Below are 18,035 nucleotides of genomic sequence, written 5' to 3'. Positions count from 1 at the left end.
CCTTTTCCTTTAAAAGTTGTAGCCTATCATTTCACTTGTTTACAACAGAATTTTTACAATTATTAGACTTGATTAATCAAGTAGCATTTTGTTAAACATGTTATTGACGCACAACCCTTAACACACTTAGAAAAGCTGCATTAGACTCTAGGAGAAAGAAATAACTGCTGTGGTACATAGAATTTCACTTGAGAAGAAACTCTGAATGGACACAGAACGACCTTTTTTAAAAGATTGAAAAATAGACATTGCAGTGTGACCACCTCCTGCAGGCCTGTTTTCTTCAGCCTTTCTCACTCCCGTATGTTCTCCTCAGGTGTCTCAGTCTACGGGCTACTTCGAGCTGCAGTTGATTTCGGTGGAAAACCCCAAAGGTCAGCTCCTGAACGGCGACTGCTGCGACGCAGAGAAGAGCGCAACGGAGGGCCACTGCGGCGCGGACGAGTGCGACACCTACTTCAGAGTGTGTTTAAAGGAATACCAAACGGAGGTCACGACCAACGGACAGTGCACCTATGGCTCGGAAACTACTAAGGTTATCGGTGGGAATACTTTTCAGTTCAAGGGCGGACAGAAAACCGGACAGAACCGGAACAATGACGCCGGGAAGATCATCATTCCCTTCCAGTTCGCGTGGCCGGTAAGTGGATCTGATTGTCACGTTGTGCAGGTGGAGATTCGCCCGTTTCATGTGACCCACCCCACCCCCACCACACCCCCTAGCTGTTGTTAAAAGTTGGATTTCAAAAGGAGAGATTGCGTAAAGGTTTCAAAATATGGACCTGGATGCAACATCAGAAGGCTTATCATGTAATGTACTCATCATTTCATGATTTCATGTTAATAATCTCCCATGTTGTGTCCAAAACATGTAGAATTATCAAAGGGGAGTTTGGATGTTTTGGTGGTGAATCATGACGCAGCCTTAAATCGCTCACCCACGCTCGTACAGAGTGTAATTTGGCACATTTTGGCACAGTTTTTCTGTTACACGTCTGTCATTGCTGTCCGAGGCTCTGCGTGCCACCCCATTCTTCCCTCCGCGTGCAACGTTTTGGCGTCTCTACATGATCAGACATCTCGCGAGGGATATCACATTCCTCTCTTGGAGCTTTTTTTACGGTGAATGTCTGTGTGTTTCTGATCGAGCCAAAGCCCTGAGCGCGCATGACGCATGACTTTTACGCACAGCGGCGGCGGTGCAGTTGTGTCTCGTTTGATGAGATACCAAACAAGCTTCTGTTTGCGTGGCTCCAGTTATAGTGTGCGGTGGGTGGGTGGGGGGGGTTCCAAGCGAGTGTTGATTAAGAAGTGGCAGGTAACTTATTATCTTATCTAAACAGAGCAGCACAGGCAATCAAAAAGCTGCTGCCGAGCCAGCGTGGGAGTCCTCCCGAACAATCCGAGTTTACTGAAAGCTGCTGTACACTCACAGATCTTTATCAGAGTGGTTTAATGGGGAGAGTGACGTCCTGTGGAGGAAACATCACAGGTTTGATTCCCACAACAGCTGAGTGAGTGAGCTGTCAAAATAAGAGTCCTCTCGGTCATTCTGAGTCAAAGTGGAAAAGACAATACGGACATGATGAAAGTGAATACTATCAATAATCATTACTTTATATGAACTTGTGGTGCAGTACTTTAACCAAGTCGTCAATCAAAGAAAAGTAGTACATTCTTGCTGCACGTAGCAGAAAAGTCGTCTGTGTGTTGATGTCAGAATGTACAGATCGTACACACACACACACACACACACACACACACACACACACACACACACATATATATATATATATATATCTATCGGGTGCTTTGTGTGCTCGGCTGGCTGGGTGACCTCTCCATTCATCACTCCCCATGGTCAGCTGTCAGCAGAAGGGGAAGATGGAAGTAGTAAGTTGGGGCCCTGCGGGCAGATACGATTACCACTAAGTTGTGTGTGACACAGGCGGTGGATATCAGTGTCACCATCTACTCAAACAAGTGAAGATCCTCGGTCAATCTGGGCCGGGGGATTGCCTTTACCTCACCGCCTCTCATGTTCACTCTCTATCCGTTATTGGGTCATTGTCTCACTCGGCGTGTGTGGGGTCACTATTTCCCACTATCCGCCCGGGAGGGGGTCTTGTGTGTGTGTGTGTGTGTGTGTATGTGTGTGTGTGTGTGTGTGTGTCACAAAGGAAGGAGGGTATCAGTGTTCAGCAGCTTATTCACAAGAGAATGTCAAGGTTGGAGCACTTAAGTAGAGCCATGCGATATATGGAGAACATCAAATATCAGGATATTTTTGACCAAATACATCAATGTTGATATTGCGGCGATATTGTAGGGGTTGACTATTGGTGGATTTTTGATAGTGCAGTGCCTGTTTGGAGCGTGTGCTTGTTCAGGAAGGGTCGATTGCTCGGTTCCTAGTATTTTTTTTCTCCCACAACTTTATCTTACTACATAAGCATGGTTCAATCAGTCGTGTAACAATAGGAATTCTTTGATGTATACATGTTGCAGCACCGATTATTTTAGAGGTTGTACCTAGAGGTATCGGAGTAGCCATGTGTGTGAGTCCACTTGTTTGTTTGTCGGAAGAACGTTAAATAAACTATCGCCCGTTGGGTGATCAGTAATGGGATATCATGAGTGAAGCTAAGTGGGTAAAGGCAACTAACAGAACAACTAGTAAGTCTGGTATATTTAGAAAACCACTTTACTGTAATGCAGCCTTTAAAACCAGGAAAAGACAACACTTGTGTCATATCACCATATCCACAATTTAAGACGATATCTAGCCTCATATATCGATGTCGATATAATATCCATATATTGCCCAGCCCTAAGTTGAAGGCTCTTTAAAAATGTCCTCACACTTCATGTTTTTTAAATCAGACATTTTCACTGGTTGTTTGAATATTATATGTTAAATATCTGGGGTGTGAACCTCACTGTGCATTAAAGAAGTCAAACACGATACCTACTCTGGGCCGCAACTTGTGATCTGTTGCCAATTAATTATAATGTTCTATTAGTCTATGGATTATCTATAGTATAGTGAAAATTGCCCATCAGTAGTTTCCAGAATGCAAGTTAATGTCTAGATATTCAATTTACAAGAAAGAGAAAAGCAGCACATTCTCACATTTTAAGGAGCTGGAAGCAGCAGCTTTTCTTTTTTTCTTGATAAATGACTTCAATTAGTCATTTGAATCGACTGATCATATTGTAATTTTACCATTGTTCGACATCTAATGCATGCCTGTTGGTCCTGGAAGAGGGATCCCTCCTCTCTTTTGCTCCTTTGGAGGTTTCCCTTCTCTGAGAATAGAGGGTGTTGTATAATGTGCAGAGTCCTCTCAGGAAATCCTCGAAATAAAATGATGTTTCCTCCTCTGCTTGCATGGTGATCAAAAGTTTGGGAAAGATGTGAAATGACAGATGTCTCACTCTACTCATACTTAACAAGGCCAAACCATAGTCCTCCTCCTTCCTACCACAGACTGTAGTTTGTCCCGTGGCACGCTGTCGGCCAACAGACAGTGCTGACAGTCACTAACAGAGTGTGTGTGTGTGTGTGTGTGTGTGTGTGTGTGTGTGTGTGTGTTTTTGTGTGTGCCGTGGCCTGTAGCCTCTGGTGTTGCTATAGTGGACTCCTCCGGTCGGCCCCAGTATCTGGGCCACTTGTCCTGACATGAATGAGCTGCTGAAGAAAAATCAAAAAGAAGGACATTGTTCGGCTCTATCCTCTGCCGATCATTTCCCCGTCATGTTAACCCCTCTGGCAGTTTAGGTCTTTAGTAACATCTTTTTTTCATGAGAGAGATGGATGGGGGGGTTGACAAATGGAGGGATGATGGGGAAGAGAGAGGAAGCAGCCCCCTCTTCAAAACGAAAAGGCGTGGGGATAAAAAAAAAAATCGGAAATCGTACGTATCGTGATTAATTTTTTGCGACTATTCTTTTCCCCAGAATCATTATTTTTTATTTTGGTTTTCTTACCAATGATTGAGCTAAATATTTTCTGTTTATACGGTACCGCCGACGGCGACTACATCATATGTGTTTCCAGCAAAACCGAGCGAAAGCAGAAAATGCAGAAAATCCATGTTTTTCTTTACAAATGAAAGAAATATGTCGTCTCATGATATATTGTCTCTAGAAGTGTATTATTCAACTTTTGTTTTTGTTAAATAACTAAAAGGAAATCTCAATACTCATACATATCATCCCAACCCTACCCTTCATGCTGCTTCCTTGTGAGGTTTCTGTCATGAGGGAAGTGTTCTTACAGTATTGAGTGAGGCAAATACAAGCATTTACTTCTTCTCCTCTGCTGCCCCCCTCTCACTCAAACCTTCCCCAGTCTCTGCATCTCCCTCTCTCTCTCTCCTTATGGGGTATTTTTAGAGTTGCTGTCCTCCCCTCACCCCTCTGTGAGTAAATCGAGGATCAAGGGTGTGTACTCCTTCAGTTTCATGGCCTGCCCCCCCCCCCTCCTCTCTGCCCTCACTCTTGCCAGAATTTCCCCCTCAGCCTGGCAGATCTGAGAGGACAGAGGTGGAACAGCTGTTGTTTGGAGACCTCCTCCTCCCCAGAATAAATGTTTTAGTGAAATAGCATTAGGGAAAACAGGCTATGATTACAGCATCGCCGAGCAAAAGATCACCTCACTCGGAGGAGTATCAGTAAGCAATCACAAAGTGCAATGTTGGATAACGGTGAGTCGTCTTCTTCTTCACTTGTTTCCCTCAGTGCCGTCACTGCCAGCACTCGCCTCGTTTGGCTCATTTGCCGAGTGTGTCCTTGGCGAGCTACCGCTCTTCCACCAGGCGCTCCTCTCAGTTTTGGTGATGCTCTTATGGTTGATTAGTTTTGGAGGAACAGAGGAGGAGGAGGAGGATGTGATGATCACATGAATGGAGGTGTAGGTTGGCTGTGTAAGAGGATCCTGCCAAAATGTAGAAAGACTGAAATGTCATATTTTTTAGGCCTACACATGCAAAACAGCTGTGTAACAACAATACCAGATGCTGCAACTAAAGTAAAGCCATTATATCCAGTTTAATAAAGTCCACTCAGTCATTTATCTGCTCCTGCTGTTGGCGCTTCTCCCTATGAGCCGGCTATCTGCAGACAGCTGGCTAGTTAGCGTTAGCTACCTGGCTATATGGCAGGTAGAGAGCAGGCCCCCAGGAGGTGCACCAGGCTTTGAAGCCAATTTGACATAGCAGCCAAACTGTGGAATTGCAATTTATTGGGCCCTCTGGCACAAAAGACTTACATGGAGAAAAATACTTTTTTTCAAGCGTCACAACCCCCGCGAAATGACTCGTTTCACTATCAGAAGTTGATCCTTTCGGTCCAATAACATTTGGGAAGTCTAGAAGAGCCGCACGATTAAATCATTTAATCCCCATTCAAGTTAGCGGAGCTCCAGACCAGAAGCAGCCGGCTCGGCAGGCGGAGGTCTGTAGTGCGCCTGCTCTATGGGCAACATCATCTGGGTAATTGTATGCGCAGTTGAACTTTTTGGGCTTCATGCGCCACTGAGCAACTCTAATAGGAATGAACAGGGCTCTGCCTCGAATGCTGCAGAGATAGACTGAGAAGTTGACTCCCCTATCTCGTAATCAGAGATATGTCATCAACAAACGCATGTAAAGATATGATCCCTAGTTTTACAACAGAGTTGTCGGAGACAGCGAGCTATCTGGGGCTGCAGCAGGTGCACTTATACTGAAACTATTCACACATTCAGTTTATGGGACTGTCCTGACTCGAGAGCTAAAGTAGTCAGCTATCATCAGCTACTTTTTTGTGCACGTTGTAGTAACGACTGTAGTACGAACAGTCTTGATTGGCACTTTCAGCCTGAAAGGTAGTGTACTGCTTTACAGAGCAATGAGACTGAAGAGCAGGACATATTTCTCATTTTCTTCATGCATCCATGCCTTTGGAACATCCAAACTCCAAAGGTTTTGTCTCATGATGCACATATTTTGACCTGGAAAATGTTTCTCTTTTGTAAAATAACAAATTCAGACCACAAAACGTACGGCGCTCCCTCTGACCTCTCTTCTCTGTGCGTCTTTAATAAGCCTAAAAGCCTACAGCGGGTTGCAGCAGGGCTCTGTTACGTGGTGTGTCCCGGCCAGGCGAGGCGGTTGAAAGCTCTCTGCTCGGTTAACTGCGTCAGGACCGGCCTGCTCATCTTTCCCACGCTGTCGCTGGTTCCATGTCAGCTGAGCTGCTTCTGAGGCGTATAAATGTGTGATTAGCTGCTCAGTCTGTCCCTCTGATCGATTGTCGATGCTGCTGGTGGATGTGTGACTGATGTGGATATAGGGGCAGCTTTGTGTACTTATGTAGGGGCATAAATATGTTCTCACAGTTACACTATGTGTAGTCTCGCATTGCCACACCTTCCTCCACAGCGCTGCGGAGGAAGGTCTGGTTAGTCCACACAGCATTCCGGGATGGGAGAAAACCGTGCTCTATTTTATTGGCAAATCGTCTAGCGTTCAAAGGTTGTTTTAGTCGTGCAACATAAAACTCAGATTGGACAGATAGTCTAGCTAGCTGTCTGGATTTACCCTGCAGAGATCTGAGGAGCAGTTAGTCCAACCATAGTCCTCAGAAATCCACCGGAGTTTAGAATACAACACAAAGAAAGAGGAAGGTACCGTACATCCGGCCGAACATGAGAGACATCTGGCCAGCTGTCCGGTCAGCTGTCCGGTCAGCTGTCCGGTCAGCTGTCCGGTCAGCTGTCCAGCGAATACACAAGTCTTCCCATCCATTTTAAATGGGGTTAGTGCATTTAGGCTGTGGTGGTGGGGGCAACAGGGGGGAGCCGGAAAAAAAAAACACGTCACGCTGCGGAGGCCAATCATGTAACCTACGATCAGACTAGGGCTGGGCGATAGGGAGAAAATCAGATATCACGATATTCTTGACCAAATACCTCGATATCAATATTGCGGTGATATTCTATTTTGATTAAACCAATTGGTGCTTTAACTAAATATCTTCACACTTAGTTTATAGATAAATAATCATCAGTAATGTGGACATAATGTCTAAGTGGGGAAAAGGCAAATAATAGAACAGCAAGAACAGTCTGGTAAGTTCAGAAATGTACATCACTTTACTGTAATGCAGCCTTTAAAACCAGTAAAAGACAACACTTGTGTCAAATCACGATATTACGATATCCAAAATGTCACTGTGTTTGGAAGTGTGTGAGTTCCGTACAGGAAACAGGAAACATCACTGCCTCTATCGCTGCCACAAGAAAGTTTTAAAACACTGAACTGCCCAGGAGTTTGTGGAACAGTTGACTGTTTCCTCAGTCCCTCCGTCTCTTCTCTTTCTCTCCTTTTCTTCTTTATCACGCTTTATATCCAAGGGAGTAAGTCTCTCCCCAGAACGCCTAGCTCCTATGGCGCCATTTTGATGCTACCAAGCCATCACCTCCCGTTAGCATTCCATTGACTGCCATTCATTTTGGCGTCACTTTGACAGCGAATAACTTTACATCTGAAGCGTTTAAAGACTCTATTTGTCTGGTGTTTATTTCTAAAGAAACACAATCACAAACACAATTCCTCTACTATGTCGCATAGTAGAGGAATTACCGTATAGTACAGGAGAAGCTCTCAGGCAGTTTCGACTTATATTAACTGTTTAAGTTTAATTACTAATGTTAACTAGCATTTTAGTTAGCAATAATTAGCCTGTGCCCATGTTATCTCCTTACATATACCTACACTCTCCATCTCTGCAAGATTGGGAATGATTGAGATTTCTCTTGGCACAGCTACCAGAAGACTTACAACTTTCAGACAGGTTGCTCACGTCACATTTACGTCGTCTCTCTCAGTTGGAGACTGCTCAGTAACGCTCAGCCATCACCAGAAAAGTGCCTCTAATATTCTTCACTGGTCTCCATCCAGAGCAACGGGATCTGTTGGTCCATTTTATATGTCTATGTTTATATCATGACCTCTTACCTGCTAATGTAGCATGAAGCACTGGTATCGTTGCTATGGTTACCTGTAGTTTATCCTACATCGAGCACTGATTTAGAATCGTTAAACTTGCACTATGTCGGAGATTTCCTGATATGCAGTTTCAGTGGACACCCGCCAACCAATCAGGAACGAGTATTTTTCATAGCCAAGCCTACTGTGTACAGTATGTACGGATCAGTTTCATGCATGTGTGTTTGTTTGCACGTCTGTAGTGTTATTAATAAGCGTTGTGCGTCCTGTTATCTCGATTCTGTCCACATTTTGCTCTCAGCCTGTTCGGTGCATTTGTTTTTTAAGACTTGTGTCTTTTTGCACCTGCTGAGATGCGATCACAGTGCGAGTGTAAAAAAATGTTGAAGACCCCTGCACTAACCGATTACATGCTAATAACAGGAGTAAATGGGCCTTTGTGTGTATAGTCATAATGTATGTGCGTGTGTTTAGGCAAGGCAGAGGTAATGAAATGCATGTGTTATGCGCACAGAGGTGAGCTGTGGTGATTAAAGCATGAGACACACGCAATTTAATTTCCCACCTGACTCCCAGTGGTTGTTCACAGGGCTAATGGAGCTCAGCTGGACCAGAGAGAGAGAGAGAGAGAGAGAGGGCTGGAGGTTTGGAGGAACCCTCCATTGTTGCTGTATTTGTTTATCTCCTAATATCTCATGTATCTCATGTTTCTCTTGCCCATCTTTCCCATTCCCACCAGACCATAACCCTGTAGCTACATATTTTGTCCGTTAGTAATCATTTGGCAGCTGTCTTCCAGTTTTTGTTAGCTTGTTTTGCTAGCTTTGAGGGTGTGATCACACTGACAGTTTGCTTTCTTTGGTCCGGAACAGAGTGAGAAAAGATCTCTGTGTTGTATTTTTGCATCTGGCTCAATTCAGGTTCACATTGTGAACCAGCTTATGAACCAAAGTAACACGGAGTCAGAAGCAGAGCTTTGGAGTCCCATCATGCACCAGGTTGTAAGCCATTGCGTGATTTTTATGGTAGTTTTGCAAAGTCATTCCTAGTTACCGAATTGGCGTTCTTTGTGAGCGTTTGTGAGTTTTTGCAGTGCCCTTTCAGCTAAGCATGACAGATTGCTGGGTAATTTTTTCTTCTTTGGTGTTTATCCCAGTACAGAGCACATGAAGTAGTAGCTGGAAATGAACGACCGCCTAACATGACTGTCAGGCTGCATGCAGGATCAATAGTCCTATTTAGCATGCTTCTCAGGCAACTGATGTATTCCTGTCCTCTGCTGGGCCTCCCACAGAGCCCTGTCTACCTGATTTGTAGATCTGACAGAACTTTTCCAGAAACTGGAGCAGTCTAAGAGAATACAGGGGGAAATACAGTGGTGGAATGTAACTAAGTACATTTACTCAATTACTGTACTTAAGTACGGATTAGAGGTACTTCATGCCACTTTCTACTTCTACGCCTCTACATTTCAGAGAGAAATATTGTACTTTTTACTCCACTTCATTCATCCGACAGCTTTAGTTACTAGTTACTTTACACATTAAGATTTCTGCACACAAAACACATGTAGTTTATAACACCTGATGTTTTATTATAAATGAAACTAGCCAACACTATAACGGCCTACAAGTCCAGCTGAAATGATTAGACCATTGAACACACAACTGTTTGAATCCTACTTTCTAAAATGGGAGGATTTTTCAGCGTTGAGTACTTTTACTTTTATACTTTAAGTATTTCATGAAGTAGTAGCTGGAAATGAACGACAGCCTAACATGACTGTCATTCTTTTCACGGACAAATAAACCGAATTAAAGGAGTAAACGCCCCCAAGTTGAAGTAAACCGCTGCAAACACACTTGTAATGAACGTACCCTGACTCATCATTTGGCTTTTCCGAAAGTATGCTGAAGAACTTAAATAGAAGTATTACTACAGCGTTCTTCTTCTGTATGTTGCTGCAACATGGATGCATGCAGCCTGTCCTAACCGGCCTCTCCAGAGGGATCGGGTGAAGGTTCAGCAGGGTTTCTCAACGCATCTGAATGCCAAAATCTCCGTCAGTTCCTCAGTTACCCAACCTCCTGCTTCATGGAAAAAAAAACCGTAACACTCTCACACACTTCTGAATCCACAACATTTCTAAAACATCTGCTCATTACATGTGTGTAATGGAATAAAGGGAAAGTTCTGGGCTGATCAATGGCAGTTGGATCAATTAATGGGAGACAGTAAAGGTGAATAGGGTAAAGCATTTAAACTAACATTTTTCAACATGAAACCTCCCCGGCTTACATTAAGACATGTATTGTATTATAAGTTTGTAATGTAATGTTGTAAGCATGCAAATTATCCATTATCTATTGCTAACTTTTGGTGAATTTAGGAGAAATGAACAGGCGCAAATAGACAAAGTGGGGTAAAACAAAATCTAAATGTGTTTATGGATGATTTTTTTCCCAAAAGTCTGAAAGAAAATTTGCCAATATTGTCTCCTCTTCTTCTGGTTTATATCAATGTGTGTTTCCGCTATCATGATGGTCCAAAATGATGTTAAAATGCACAGTTATCACAGTAGAAAAAATGACATTAAAAGGGTGCCAGGCACCCCTAAAGGTCTAATCCTAGAATCGCCCCTGTCTCACGCCACTCAAAGTCTCTCCATATGTTAAAGTGCTCATATTCTGCTCATTTTCAGGTTGATAATTGTATTTAGAGGTTATATCAGAATAGGGTTACGTGGTTTAATTTTCAAAAAACACCATATTTTTGTTGTTACTGCACATTGCTGCAGCTCCTCTTTTCACCCTGTGTGTTGAGCTCTCCGTTTTAGCTACAGAGTGAGACATCTCACTTCTGTTCCATCTTTGTTGGGAGTCGCACATGCGCAGTACCTAGGTAAGGACTACTAGCCAGTCAGAAGCAGAGTATGAGGGCGTGCCCTGACAGTACCTAGGTAAGGACTACTAGCCAGTCAGAAGCAGAGTATGAGGGCGTGCCCTGACAGTACCTAGGTAAGGACTACTAGCCAGTCAGAAGCAGAGTATGAGGGCGTGCCCTGACAGTACCTAGGTAAGGACTACTAGCCAGTCAGAAGCAGAGTATGAGGGCGTGCCCTGACAGTACCTAGGTAAGGACTACTAGCCAGTCAGAAGCAGAGTATGAGGGCGTGCCCTGACAGTACCTAGGTAAGGACTACTAGCCAGTCAGAAGCAGAGTATGAGGGCGTGTCCCTGACAGTACCTAGGTAAGGACTACTAGCCAGTCAGAAGCAGAGTATGAGGGCGTGCCCTGACAGTACCTAGGTAAGGACTACTAGCCAGTCAGAAGCAGAGTATGAGGGCGTGCCATGCTAGCAGCTAGGCGAGCATTATAACGTGTGTTCCAAAGTGACCACGTTTGTCTCTGAAGTAAAGGCTGGACTACAATAGAGCTGTTTGGAGCAGTTTGTGAACAGTGTTTTCTGTTGGAGATGGTAAGTCCCTTTGGGGTGGACTTTGGGCTTTTTCACTTTGTAAACCTATAACATGCACAAAAAAGATATATAACACAATAAAGGAAAGGGAAAAAGCCAAAAAGCATAATATGAGCACTTTAAAACAACAATAGGAGCTTATGTTGCACGCAGTCAACGTGTCTCTCTCCTTCCACCCTCGTCTTGACATGAAAGAGTTTTATTTGCTGTTGGGTGCAGGAGGGCCGTCGATTGGTCACATCTGTGCTCAGGTGGACCAACGATGAAGGAGCCGCTTTGGGGGTTTTCCCACAGCGTGAATATCACTTTCCCCAGCTTAGCCGTGGAAACGAGGGCTGCCTTAACTTTCTTTGTCGCCGCACCTTTCAGCGGGAACAATGACTTTATACCTGTGCCTTTGTGCCCAGATATTGAGTTATCAAGATGAGTGGAGGGAGGGGGGGAAACGGAGAGCTTGGAGAGGGAGATGGAAACAGAGAGGAACAGAGATAGAAGAGGGCAGCTACGCTGGGCAAAATGTCAAGGAGTGGATTTGAGAGCGTTTACATAAGGCCTCTGTTGTGCTGCTCTCTGGAGTGCAACATGCTGAGTCTGGTATTCACGCCTGCTTCAGGTGTTGGCTTCCCGCTTCATATGGAGCTCTGGATTTAGAGCTGCATCCAGTTGTTAGTGGACGAGGATCAATAGTCCTATTTAGCATGCTTCTCAGGCAACTGATGTATTCCTGTCCTCTGCTGGGCCTCCCACAGAGCCCTGTCTACCTGATTTGTAGATCTGACAGAACTTTTCAGAAACTAGAGCAGTCTAAGAGAATACAGGGGGAAATACAGTGGTGTACTTAAGTATGGATCAGAGGTACTTCATGCCACTTTCTACTTCTACGCCTCTACATTTCAGAGAGAAATATTGTACTTTTTACTCCACTTCATTCATCCGACAGCTTTAGTTACTAGTTACTTTACACATTAAGATTTCTGCACACAAAACACATGTAGTTTATAACACCTGATGTTTTATTATAAATGAAACTAGCCAACACTATAACGGCCTACAAGTCCAGCTGAAATGATTAGACCATTGAACACACAACTGCTTGGATCCTTTACACTTTCTAAAATGGGAGGATTTTTCAGCGTTGAGTACTTTTACTTTTATACTTTAAGTACATTTTCCTGATGCTACTTACATACTTTCACTCAAGTAACATTTTCAATGCAGGACTTTTGCTTGTAAAAGGGTATATATTTTACAGTGTGGTATTAGTACTTTTACTGAAGTAAAAGATCTGAATACTTCTTCCACAACTGGGGACATGTAATAAGGTTTCAGGCATCACATGTGAGTCCCACCTGCTTTGGTTTGTGGTGACATTTACTGTCAAACGGTATATATATATACACACACACATATAAAATAAATATCAAAAATCGTATGTATCGTATTTTTTTGCGATGATTTCTCAAATTGATAAAAAAAAACACAATTTCAACAAATTAAAGTTTTGAATGAATTCCATGATACATCTTTTGTTTATATCACTGCTATGTAGGGGTGGTACGGTTCATGAAAAAACATCCGAACCGCTCGGTCCGCTTGTCTTGGTTCGGAGCGTGTGTGTGCCGCACGGTTCGACGCATGCTCAATGTAGCCTCGTGCCCGTCAGGTGCCCGTATGTGACCTCAGACAGTGTGTTTCCCTTTTGCGCGAAAGAAGAGGTGTGGACAAGTTACCAACAAAACGTACAGCTAAAAACCGTGCAAAACATTTCAGACCATCCTACCAGCCTGTAAATATTTTAACATCAATGTACTGTAAAGTTTTTTCACTCTAAATTTGCAGAAGCGGCTGCAGTTTAGATCCTGTCGGGTCTCTGCAGTGGGCGGGGCTGCTCAGTTCTCCCCGCGACTGACGCACGCGCACACACAAACACACACACACAAACATACACGGTGGATGCAGGAAAAAACGGAGATGAGACGTATACAGGAGGACCTGACAGCTACGCTCGTTATTGTGCAATGATAAATCCAATAACTACTTTATCAAACCGTATGACTGTGTGTCCCAGCCCAAGCCAGGATAGGAAATTAACTAACAATGTAAACTGTTTTTATGTTTAACGTATTCTGACTTATTCAAAAGAGAGAGCTTTAAGAGTTCCTCTCTTTTTCTTTTAAAGGATACATTTTTGTAAGAGCTACACTGAAGTTGGCAGTTTGATAAATGCAAGTTATTTCAATTGATAATCTGTAATATTTCAATCTTCATGTGCTAAAAAGGCACATAAGTTCCTGTAGATGGCAATACACATTCTCCTTTTTTTGCCAAATAAATGAAAAGCATGTTGAAATCATCAATGTCTTCCCTCTTGCTGTATCAAAATCTCAGCTAGCTTTCCTCAGAGATGGTCTCAATAATGTGCTTAAAGTCAAGTCAAATTCAGTTTGTGCATGATTACATGATATAACTATGTAATAATTTAATACTGTATCCTGCATTGTGGATAATTAAGCTATATATCATATGCTGAAGTATATTTCTGGAGTGTTAAAGATTAAAAGAAAAAATAACAAGAACCGTACAGAACCGAAAACCGTGACCCTAAAACCGTGATACGAACCGTGGGTTTTGTGAACCGTATCACCCCTACTGCTATGTGACCCACATAATGCCTGAATAGAGCAAATGTCAAAATCATTAGTTTTTTTAAATATAAGAATAACGGTGGTCTGTGAAGGAGGACACGCCAGGCAGCGAGGGAGCACCGGCCGCTGTCACCTTAGCCTGCTGAGCTCCTGCTGAACTCCGACACACAGTCGGACAAAATTTGCAATTAGCCATCAATTTTCGTAAAACGGCCCATATTTGACCTCTACATAGATGATTTCATAAAAAAGTCTCAGAAGTGAATTTAGTAATTAATTAGCAGACAAACAATGTATACAATTTCTAAGATCTGCTTGACCTAGATTCAGAAGACTAAGCTGACCTCAGGTCAGTGGCGTAGCCTATGTAAATGTTGGGGCGTGACAAAGACTAGGAGTTGACGTCAACTTTTAGCTTTGTTGAGAGTCACCCGTTTTCAGCAGCAGTTTCAAATTGTGAGATTTGCAGAGGAAAGAGGTGTCAATGGAATTTTGAGCTTCTATGTATGTCCTATTTACCCTATTTACTGTCGTTTTTCAACTATGACAAGGTAAAATCGGTTTTGCATTCTATCACCCCTTTAACAGCTCTGACAGCTAGGCTACCTAGACAAACATGGGCAAATGAAAATGTTCCGATAAATAGCTAGAGGACCTGGCGTTTAAAGACTGGCTCAGGCCTGTACAGGGAAAGACCGGCAGGCTTACTGTTCGGTTTTAAAAAGAAACATCAGTTTAACTTGGATGGCGGTTAACGCTCATCGGTCGCTTATGCAATCTACCATAAATAGCCATAAATCTGGAATACGCGGAGAACATTTATCAATCTCCAGTTTCTGTGCTGCTGCTACCGTTAGGCCTACACCACCGCAAACCAGTGCCACCGTCCAAACCAACGTTACGGCTACAGCATAGACTGCAGTATAAATAATAATAATAGTATATACGTATAAACCTGTAACTCAATGGCGTGTTGGTTTTAAAAAATATTGAGAAGGTATTTTAAAAATGGTATTAAAAGGTATTTTAACACCAAAGGATTTCTGTATATACCCTGGAATAATGATACAAAAATGATCATTCCCTCCAATATCGTGAGTCATATCGCAATCGCAATGTCAGTGATACGGGGTGAAATAGTAAAGGCTGAGACAACATCTCGCGGTTGCAGGACACAGCATACTGGCTGTGTGCACAGTGGGTGAGGGAGTGTAACAGTGGGAGTGTAGCTTATGTCAGTGCAGCCTGATTCCCAGCGGCAGCATTTGATTACAGACCATTTGACAAGGAGGTCATAAAAAACTGAGCACAGTGTAATCAGATTTTATCTCTGTACGTGCTGCGACTAACTAACGGGGACCAGCAGGACTTGTGTGAAGTCTCTGGCACCTTCATTTGAAGGACCAACAGAAATTGTCCAATACGCAGTGGAAGTGCTCCCTTCACGAGTTAGAAAACCGCGACATGTCATATACTGTAGCTGCCCCCTCCCTCTGGAACTCTCTCCCCAAACACCACCATTCTGTCCATGTTCAAATTAATGTCAAAACTCACCTTTGTAGAGCTGCTTTTAATGTTTGATAATGCGTGTAATTTAGTGTTTAGTACATTTTCGAAGTATGTGTCTTCGAGTGTTAAAAAAAAGCGGTATATAACTAAAATGCATCATTGTTATTATTTATCTACCTGTATATTTAGGACTGAAAGAGTCCTATTTTTCTAAGGACTAACTAATGGATTCAAGGTGGTATTTTCTCCCACTGCTCCCTTTACAGAACAAACGCGACATCAATTTTCTGTAACGGACAAAATTCTCTGAATTCCTCTCTGTCGCTGGCGGAGCCGGCGTAACCCGGAGCGACAGAAATAGCTTTTCACGCGTTTGGTGTGGGAAAAGTGAATTGGGTCATTTTTTCCGTTCTGCGGCGCAGTATGAAGACCTGATTAGATTAGCTTTGATTAGATTTGCTGTCTGAACGAGGCCTCCCGGGGGGCCGGTTGGTGCTCTGAGGCCTCCTTAGAGAGAAGACGTGGCGGTGGAGGGGCGCTGGGCTCGTTCTCTTAATAATGTGCTAAATTAACCATCCCAGCTCCACTCTGCCTGGAGCCACATGTTTTATTCATGTCAATAGACTAACAGGTGTGACGTGACAGGTGTTGCTGCTGCTCCCCCCCCCCCGGAAAAAAAAAAATCACAACTCCAGAAAAGTTGTTAATTGGGTCTCAGGATTATTTTTACCATATACTGTACAATTCCCTGCTGCTGTGAATTTTCAATTAAAGGAACATTCCTCTTGATTTTAGTCCGCCTTAAGGTGTAAAACTCTGGTTTAATGCACCTAATATTTCTGATGCTGAGCACACATTGTTTTACAAGCAAACCAAACATGTTTTTCCCATGAGAGGAGCCACTAAACACCTGTGACAGCTTTAAAATAGTAATATTGGCAGAATCACTGCATTTTATTTATCAATGATACAGATTCGTACACATACACATGTTGAACTGATCAATGAAATAATCATTAGATAGAGATTGTTTTATTTTTATTTTAGGCCTTTATTTGATAGGACAGCTTAGACATGAAAGGGGAGAGAGAGGGGGTATGACATGCAGCCAAGGGTCGCAGGTCGGAATTGAACCGACGGCCGCTGAGGCGAGGACTGAGCCTCTGTACATGGGGCGCATGCTCAACCAGGTGAGTTAACCAGGTGCCCCGGAGTTAAATTATTTATTCCCAATTCTGATCTAATTTCACTTTAAAATTGTAATGCATTATTATTATTATTATTATTATTATTATTATTATTATTATAGGGGACTGGATTTGTATATTAGTTGCTTTTATTGCGGTTTAATCTGCCACATCAGTCTGTGCATCAAGTCCAGTAGTTAGGGTTAGGGTTAGGGCTGCAGCTATCGATTATTTTAGTGATCGAGTATTCTACCAATTATTCCATCGATTAATCGAGTAATCGGATAAGAAATACTTAGTAAGAAATACTTAGTAAACAGCAATAGTAAATATGTATTATTGCTGTGTACTAAAAAAAAGGAAACCTGTCTTTTGTATATATACAAAAAGCAACATTTTTCATTGCCAAATTCCAAGTACATTTTTGGTGGCCCAAATGTTAATATTTTTCACCCCCCCCTTCTTGCCTCTGGCTCTTTGCACTGGATATGCAAAAGAGCTGTTCACTAACCAGAGGGTAGATGTGACGGTACAAAGCTTACAGCAGGGCTGTTCAACTACACTGTTCTGTGGGACACATTTTAAGAAGCCTAATACAGAGTGAGGAGAAAGAATAAAGAATGCAGACATCACCGGCATGATGACGTCATTCACGTGCATATTAAGTGGCCATGCTGGGGGGAGGAGCCGGTTTGTCTCCAGCAGCAGCTAGGTTTCCAAAGATTAGTAGCAAACTGATAAACAGTTAGACTACAAACCGACAGCTTTCGTTTTAGCTTGTTGGTAAAACATCGCTAGTTGCAGAGTAGCGTGCTGTAGGCTAGTTGTGTAAAACAGCGCGGTGGACGAGAGCAGCAGACGTTAGTTACATTGATTTAACGAAGCTTCGAGGCAAAGAATTTTGCTTCGAGGAGTTTTTGTAATCAAATTATTCGAGTTATTCGAGGAATCGTTTCAGCCCTAGTCCAAATCATGGGGAAAAGATTAGTTTGCCACTTCATGAACACCACACCCAATGTAGCGGCCAACGGTGGTACTATTAGCAAACACTGCAGACACTACGCTCCAAAGTCAAATTCACAAAGAGTTTTTCACCGGGTTAATCAAGAAAGGAAAAGAAAGTGACTCAGAAGTGTTGTAGTAAGAAGAATAAAGTAGAATAAATCTTACTAGCATGTATGGAAAACCGAATTAACAGAGCAGCTCCAGGCTGTACAGTATA

At 42.9% G+C, this 18,035-nt stretch overlaps 1 protein-coding gene across 1 annotated transcript in view; it reads left to right on the top strand.

Annotated features, from left to right (window-relative positions):
* Positions 1-287: 287 nt before the first annotated feature.
* The window catches only part of LOC144514088 (protein jagged-2-like), a gene marked incomplete at both ends in the record, with an annotated part of 57,626 nt that continues 39,878 nt past the window's right edge, over positions 288-18,035 (top strand). The window contains one exon of the mRNA XM_078245282.1: positions 288-640. Within this exon, the coding sequence (XP_078101408.1) occupies positions 288-640 (353 nt within the window). The remainder of the gene's footprint in view (positions 641-18,035) is intronic.

This window comes from Sander vitreus, unplaced genomic scaffold (genome assembly GCF_031162955.1).
Source record: "Sander vitreus isolate 19-12246 unplaced genomic scaffold, sanVit1 ctg446_0, whole genome shotgun sequence".
Classification (NCBI taxonomy): Eukaryota; Metazoa; Chordata; class Actinopteri; order Perciformes; family Percidae; genus Sander; species Sander vitreus.
This window is presented reverse-complemented; position numbering and strand designations above follow the sequence as displayed.